General features: G+C 46.2%; 1 protein-coding gene across 1 annotated transcript in view; it reads right to left on the bottom strand.

Annotated features, from left to right (window-relative positions):
- The window catches only part of ARMC9 (armadillo repeat containing 9), a 218,680-nt gene that overhangs the window by 144,435 nt on the left and 66,247 nt on the right, over positions 1–7,998 (bottom strand). Inside the window, exons 10-12 of the mRNA XM_011998077.1 lie at positions 7,715–7,749; positions 5,222–5,333; positions 1,916–2,008 (exon numbers count right to left, since the gene is read on the bottom strand). Coding sequence (XP_011853467.1) covers positions 1,916–2,008; positions 5,222–5,333; positions 7,715–7,749 — 240 coding nt within the window. The remainder of the gene's footprint in view (positions 1–1,915; positions 2,009–5,221; positions 5,334–7,714; positions 7,750–7,998) is intronic.

Raw genomic sequence — 7,998 nt, forward strand, 5'->3', positions numbered from 1 at the left:
GAGGCTGAGGCAGGAGAATTGCTTGAACCCAGGAGGTGGAGGTTGCAGTGAGCTGAGATTGCGCCACTGCACTCCAGCCTGGGTGACAAGAGTGAGACTCCATCTCAAAATATATATATAAGTAAACCACAGCAATTACATATAGTGACTTGAGGAAGAAATTACTCTCTTCAATGGCTACAGAGTTCACTGCATTTTTGACAAAAACCGTAGATGACAAAACCCCAACACACCTTTCATCAGAGGACACATTCTCATTTTATACATAATCAAGAAAGGAAGAAAACACTGCCAATTAAACTATAATATGCCACTAACTGTCAGATACACCCTAATAGCAAAGATGTTAAAATGGGGGGGAAGTGTATCTTCGACTCAATGAAATAATGTTAGAAATAATCAGTATTGACTTTACTCTTTGAATTTGAGTTTGGAAGTTATAACAATATATTATTCAGGTGCTTCATGCCTTGTAGGCTGGATTCAATGCCATTATAAATCCAAACAGAAAAAAAAGCAAGAAAATAAGTCAAGAATATGAGAGAGTATTTTCAAACTTAACACAACTCTTTCATGAGAGCATTAAGACTACATTCACAGAGTAAACTGGCAACTCAAAACTCAAATTGTATTGCCTGTATGCACAACAGGTGAATGTATAAATCACTTCCCCAGGGTCTGCTGCTATGGTTTAAATGTCCCCACCAAAACTCATATCGACATTTAATTGCCAATGTAGTAGTACAGGGAGGTGGGAACTTTAAGAGGATATTAGGCATTAACGGATTAATGCCATTATTGCTGGAGTGGGTTAGTTATTGTGTGAGTAGGCTCCTGATAAAAAGACAGCTTCAATCCCCATTCTCTGTCTCGCATGCTCACTTCTGCCTTCTGCCTTTTGCTTTGGGATAACTCTTGCCAGATGCTGGCGCCATGCTCTTGGACTTCCTAGACTCGAGAACTGTGAGCACAATACACTTGGATTGTTTATAAATTACCCTATCTGTGGTATTCTGTTATAGCAGCAGGAAATGGCCTACAACAGCTATTTAATCAGTGAGCGTTCAGAGCATTTGGTACTCCACTCAGTGCACACATTGTGAAGTTTAACCACAGCTTTACATTTTTACAGCACTCTGGATAAAAATTCAACCAAATAACAAAATATAGTACCCTGTTAACATGTGCCAAATTCAAAATCCTGATCCTCCTCCTGTCCAGTGAAGACTGGTGCAGATACAGACAGGAGGGGCAAGGACAGAAGAGAAAGCCCATGTAGTGACTACTTGGTGCCAGGCGTGGGGCTAAGGACTTCCCACACATGACTGTACGTAATCATCCCAACAACCTCCCGAGGCAGGCGCGACTCCTTGCCCAGATGAGGAGGTGCCTGAGCCTGAGTAACTTGCTTATGATGACCCGGCTAATGAGTGGTAGAGCAGAGGTTGGAAAGCCAGTTTATTTTACCCCAAATCTCATACTTTTCCCACAGGATCAGTAGACCTATCTGGTCCAAAGCTGTACGTAAGTACTGTGTTCAAGACATTTTTCGTCAGGCCCAGATGTAAACAACCTGAATTTGCTTATCTACCTTGTCCCTCCAAAGTCATATTCAGTTTTCAGGACTCATGGCAAGCAGTGAGGTGAGGTAAAGAGTTGGGAATTTGAGAAAAGGGAAAACGGCAGAAAAGAGCTCCAGAGATGATGAACCAAGCAGTTCTAACTTGTCTAGAACTCTTCACTAGAAGCAAAAAGTAGGCCAATGCCTAAGGTGAGCAAAAGACCTCATGAGCTCAAGGCTGACATAAAGTTACGATACTGAAAATGTGTATAGAAATTAAAGCTTCCCTCATCTACTGAGATCATTCCCTAGAATTGAAGGCCATGGCCGGGATCTGGCCCACCTCTTACCAACCTGGTTGTGGCTATGACAGTCCAAGAGGTCGTTGCTGATGTAGGCCTGCAGAATGGTCTCCCTCTGCTCTCCGGGATGGGATGTGGTCAAGCGCTGGAGCAAGGAGAAACAAAAGCAGCGAGACCTAAGTCTTACCATGGAGAAAAGTTTCGCAGAGCAGGCGTGTTTTAAATGGCAGTATCAGTAACTACACATTTAAGCAAACAAAATAAGTAATATTCAGCTGGGGAGGTGGTGGCAAGTTAACCGGCCAACCAAAACAAGAAATTTTGATGTGGGCCGGGTGCAGCGGCTCACGCCTGTAATCCCAGCACTTTGGGAGGCCAAGGCAGGCGGATCAAAAGGTCAGGAGATCGAGACCGTCCTGGCTAACATGAGGAAACCCCGTCTCTAGTAAAAATACAAAAAAAATTAGCTGGGTGTGGTGGCAGGCGCCTGTAATCCCAGCTACTCGGGAGGCTGCGGCAGGAGAATGACGTGAACCCACGAGGCAGAGCTTGCAGTGAGCCAAGATCACGCCACTGCACTCCAGCCTGTGTGACAGAGTGAAACTCTGTCTCAAAAAAAAAAAAAAAGAACCTATCATGTGCTTCCTAATGGGTGACACAGGGAGCCAATTTATACACGTGAACTCTTCAGAGAAGTGAGGCAGCAAAATGCTCAGACTGCAAGTGTGCAGATAGGAAAGAGCTCATCCATGCCCAGAGAAGCATTTCTTGTATAAAGGGGCTCAGAAGCTGGCCCCTGCAGGAAAGGCTGCCTATTAACCAGCACAGGGGAGCGTGAGTATGGTGGGGGACAGGGAAGTGAGGTCTAGCTCAGGGAAGTACAATACAGGGCACAGTGGCGTGGGCTCAGTGGGAGGGGCCCAGGGCTCACTGTAGAGCACTCTGAATGCATGCTCCGCCAACAAATTCACTCTATCCTATCCTATAGGGAATGACAGAGTGATACAGTGCATGTGCCTATGCGTGTGTGTGCATGTGTGCATATGTGCATGTATGAGTGTAGAGGTAGCTGGCTAGAATTTTGTAGATTTTAGAAAGCCATAAGTCTGTCATGTTGCTACAAGTAAAAATTTATGCAATGTCCACAGAGCTAGTATAATGGCTGTGTGTATGTGTGCACATGGGTGTGTACAGGTGTGAGGTGGGATACGAAAAAGCACGTAACAGAGTAAGCAAATATCCTTGTTCTTTCAGGAAAATCCTACTAGATAAAAATCCTGAGGCTGTAAGCCCTGCTTCTAGCCAAAGAGAAGCTGGATGTGCAAGGAATGTGCTAGTTCTTAGCATGGGCAAGAGCACAGGCCAGAGCATCAGACGCCCTGGGCTGGAAGGAGAGCCGGGAAGGCCTCCAGAGCAGGCACTGCCAACAGACGTGACCATCATGGCCAGGGTGTGCCTGGAATGTCACACTGAGGTGCTGCTACCCTTCTGTTGAATTCACTGAGGTTGAAGCAGGGGCAAGAAGCCGGGTGGGGGCACTGGAGAGGGACACAGACAAAAACATTAGAAACCTGTTCACCTTTCCTGGTTGTTTTGTGAGTATGTCACTCTCTCAGCAAAGGAATATCCTGTCTCAGCAAGAGGCTCAGGAGTAGCACGGACTGAGAGGAAGTGCAGTGTCAGTAAACCAAGAGCCATATAAAAGATGAGTTTGAGAGTTTGAGCAGAGAGAGACAAATGGCCAGGGAGGAGACGGCCACTGTGGATGACTCATGCTGCCCCACCCACTCCAGTCCTGACCCAAACAAAACCAGAGCAGATATCACTGCTTGTCCATAGGACTCTTCCTGTGGATCCTGGATACGTCGTCCGAGTCCTCAAGACGTACTTCAGGAAGCACTATCATAGAAGCATGCAAGTGAGAACTGTTTCTATCCACAGATGGGAAATTGCTAAGGATCCTTATGCCAAGATACCTTGAAATTCTGGGGTCCATGAAGGTGTCTGATGCTAATGAATTAGAATGAACTGTTCAGTTAAAGAACTGCTGGCTCAATCAATGTTGGCTTGAGTCAGCAGTTCTCACAGTGTGGTTCAGAGAACCCGGAGAGGTCCCCCAAACCCTTTAGGGGGTCTGCAAGGTCACAATTTTCATAATACTAAGATATGACAATGCCTTTTTTGTGATCAGTCTCTGGGAGGCTATATGAAGTGTGACACTGACAATCAAACACAAAGCAGATATAAGAATCCACCTGTCTTCCATCAAGCCAGACATTAAAGACAACTGCAGAACAATGCTGCTTTTCTCACAATTCTGTTGTTGTTTGGAAAGTAGTATTCATCACAAAAAATGTTATTATGTTAACATGTCATTCATTATTGCTCATTTTAAATGAATTAATAAACATATACTTCAAATCTTTAGCGTTTTGTTTTCGTTTTTTGGTTTTTTTGAGATGGGGTCTCACTGTGTCGCCCAGGCTGGAGTGAAGTGGTGTGATCTTGGCTCACCGGAACCTCTGCCTTCCGGGTTCAAGCAATTCTCCTGCCTCAGTCTCCTGAGTAGCTGGGACTACAGGCACCTGCCACCATGCCTGGCTAATTTTTTGTATTTTTAGTAGAGATGGGGTTTTGCCATGTTGCCGAGGATGGTCTTGAACTCCTGACCTCAGGTGATCTACCTGCCTCGGCCTCCCAGTATGCTGGGATTACAGGCTTGAGCCACCATGCCCAGGTAAATCCTCTCAGTTTTAATTTCAAATGCTGTAAATATTGGTAGACAAAATTCACATAAACGAAAGCTCTCTGAGGTCCTCAGTAATTTTTGAGAGTGGAAAGGGGTCTGACACTAAAAAGCTTGAGAACCAATTGCTGACTTCAACTGCACTCAATCTGAACACTAGGGAGAAAAGTAACGATGGGGACCAGGCCACTTCCTTTAGGCCTTGTGAACAGGAGGTCTTTCCTTGGCGCCTCTCCAGGGTGACCACACGGCAGTGCCTGAATACAGAACCTCTGTGGGACTGTGATCAACCCTGACTCCATGCGCTCACACGCGGCCCCCACAAGTAGAGTGGGGCTCACGGCCAGGAAACGGCTACAAGCAGGTGCAGTCTCTCAGGCCTTGCAATTCATTTACCTAACTCATTACATCACAATTGCCATAATATAGGAGTTTCTCAAAGGAGGCCCAGGCTATCTTCAGAAGTGGCTTTCGACTTCCGCTTTTGGTGTCAGCAGACAGCGGAGAAGAACGATTTCTGGAAGATGGGTTAAAAGATACAAGCAAGGTAGCCAGCCAAGAAACCAGCACTGGTTTGGTTTTGTTTTCTAACTTTAAGACAAAGGTACCTACCCAGCGTAGAGCCTGCAACAAGAAGGCTTTCAAGCGGTCACTCCCCAAAATCAAATCCTTCTTCAGTTTCTCATAATCCAAGGAGGGCAGTAATGGGACATCCTTCAATTTCCTACTCAGCAACACAAGTTCAAAGAGAAAGAAAAGGGCAAAAGGGCATGTTCGTTACACCTCTTGAGCATCATGACACCCGAGCTAGAGCCTGCTGTTCCCCTGGGCTCCCAGTATGACCTCCTGGCTTCCACTTGGAGGGTGGGCTGGGTTCTGGGCTCCTACCTCAGCTTCAACCAGCTCAGCTCTGCCTGTTCTGTTGGATGGACTTAGGTTCTGTTTAACATTTTTCCTAAAACAAGGAGTCTTTGTCTGAACAGATTTAGAAACCCCTACATTCACCTTCAGCCAGACCTCCCTAGGATGGGGAGGAAATCACCTTGGGGGCATCTTGACTTTCCACTGAAGTTCTGTTTAGAATTCTGGACATAGTTCAAAGACAATTAGCATCACCAGGCCCCAAGAGTTCTACCTAAACACCTGAAGCCAGTGTTCCTCTCAAGCCTGAGCGACTGGACTGGGGGAATATGAATGACAGTTAGAAAACAAGTGTGAAGAGTAAGTAGGCAGAGGCCAGGCATGTTGGCTCACGCCTGTAATCCCAGCACTTTGGGAGGCCTAGGCAGGTGGATCACCTAAGGTCAGGAGTTCGAGACCAGCCTGGCCAACATGGTAAAACCCCATCTCTACTAAAAACACAAAATTAGTCAGGCACAGTGACACATGCCTGTAGTCCCAGCTACTCGGGAGGCTGAGACAGAAGAATCACTTGAACCCAGGAGGTGGAGGCTGCAGTGAGCCGAGATTGCACCACTGCACTCCAGCCTAGGCAAGACACAGCAAGACTCTGTCTCAAAAAAAAAAGAAAAAAAAGAAAAAAAGAGTAATTAGGTGGGTGGCTCAGCCCTCCGAGGAGGTAGAATGCATGGTCAGCAAGCAGCATGGGAACATAGGCAGGAGATGGGTTGTAGGACAATTTGCAGACCCTCCTCAGGGAGACTGCAAAGACCTCTGGGGAGCCAGGTTTCAGTGAGGAGAGACCTCAGATTTGAGATCCACACAGCTCAGACTGCCCCGCCACTCACCTTCGGTCAGCCAGAAACCAAAGGAATCACCTCAGCCTCTTTGTTGCTAAAACAAGTGTCTTCACGCTTTGTTCTTTGTTGTTTTATTGTAGAAAAGGAGATTAGAGGGCATGGAAAAACTGGTGAAACTAAATGAGCTTTGCAGTCTAGTTTACAGTACTTTATCAACGATGGTTTCCTCATTTTGGTGTAATACTACAGTATTACGCCAAATGCTAAGTGTTGTATATGTATTAACTCATTTTGATCCTCACAACAATCCTAAAATAGAATTACTATGATTCTCCTCATTTTATAAGTGAGGAACTGAGGCACAAAGAAATTATATAAGTAATCCTCGGTCCCAGGGCGGGTAGCAGGAGTGGGCTTTTAACCCTAGCAGTCTGTGCAGTGATACTGCTGCCAAAGTGGTAGGAGAGAATAAAGTGTGGGGTCAAGGTCAGACTCAGGCAGGGCTGAGGGAGGAGGAATGCTGTGGGCATCTCAGGTGTGTGAGGAATCACACAGCACCCCTATCTTCCCCTTCTCCCCCGCAAAGCTGGCTCAGAGGGTCCCAGAAGCCACCCTGGTCCTCATGTCCAAGTCAAAGGTTCTCAACTCCCTTGCCACCACAGCATCAGACACTCGCAAGGGGGACAGCCCAACTCATCAGGACACGAGTGCTCAGGTATACACAGGGCTGCCCATGGCCCTGATCACAGTGTGAACCAGCAGACAACACAAATTCAGACAGTGCAACACTCTGTGGATTGCACTATGATAGTAGATAGTAGATTACATTTATTTCTATACAATACCATATGAACAATTCTACAGTTGTTTTCGTTTGAGGCTTCCTTACCAAAAGAATAGAACTAACAATATAAGATGGCCGGGCACGGTGGCTCACACCTATAATCCCAGCACTTTGGGAGGTCAAAGGGGGTGGATCACTTGTGGTTGGGTGTTCGAGACCAGCCTGACCAATATGGAGAAACCCTGTCTCTATTGAAAATACAAAATTAGCCGGGCGTGGTGGCATATGCTTGTAATCGGGAGGCTGAGGCAGGACAATCGCTGGAACCCAGGGGGCGGAGGTTGCAGTGAGCTGAGATTGCGCCACCGCACTCCAGCCTGGGCAACAAGAACGAAACTCCGTCTCAAAAGAAAAAACAAAACACACACATGCAATAAAAGATAATTCTAGTTTAACAACATTACTTATAAGTACTCGTATTTCCTTTAATATTCACATGTAGCTCTAGCTCAAAGGCGTTCCTCTAAGCTAGGCTGCTGAGTGTTTATTAAAGACACTTTGAATTCCCGTTTTACACATTGCTGTTCTCCTTAATAAAAATTCCTAAGAGTAGTTACTTACACGGGTGCCAAGGAGGCTCGTAACATGGTGGATGCCTGGGGGGAAGAGGACAGAAGAAAACAGATGGTGTTAAACACTGATAGCAACGCACGGATCCCAAATCACCCTAATAGCATGTAATCAACAGATGTGCAAGTTAGGTTTTTTTTGGGGTTTTTTTTGTTATTTTGGTTTTTTTGAGACGGAGTCTTGCTCTGCCGCCCAGGCTAGAGTGCAGTGGCCCAATCTCGGCTCACTGCAAGCTCCGCCTCCCGAGTAGCTGGGATTATAGGCACCTGCCACCA

The sequence above is a fragment of the Mandrillus leucophaeus genome, unplaced genomic scaffold (assembly GCF_000951045.1).
Source record: "Mandrillus leucophaeus isolate KB7577 unplaced genomic scaffold, Mleu.le_1.0 Scaffold555, whole genome shotgun sequence".
Taxonomy (NCBI): domain Eukaryota; kingdom Metazoa; phylum Chordata; class Mammalia; order Primates; family Cercopithecidae; genus Mandrillus; species Mandrillus leucophaeus.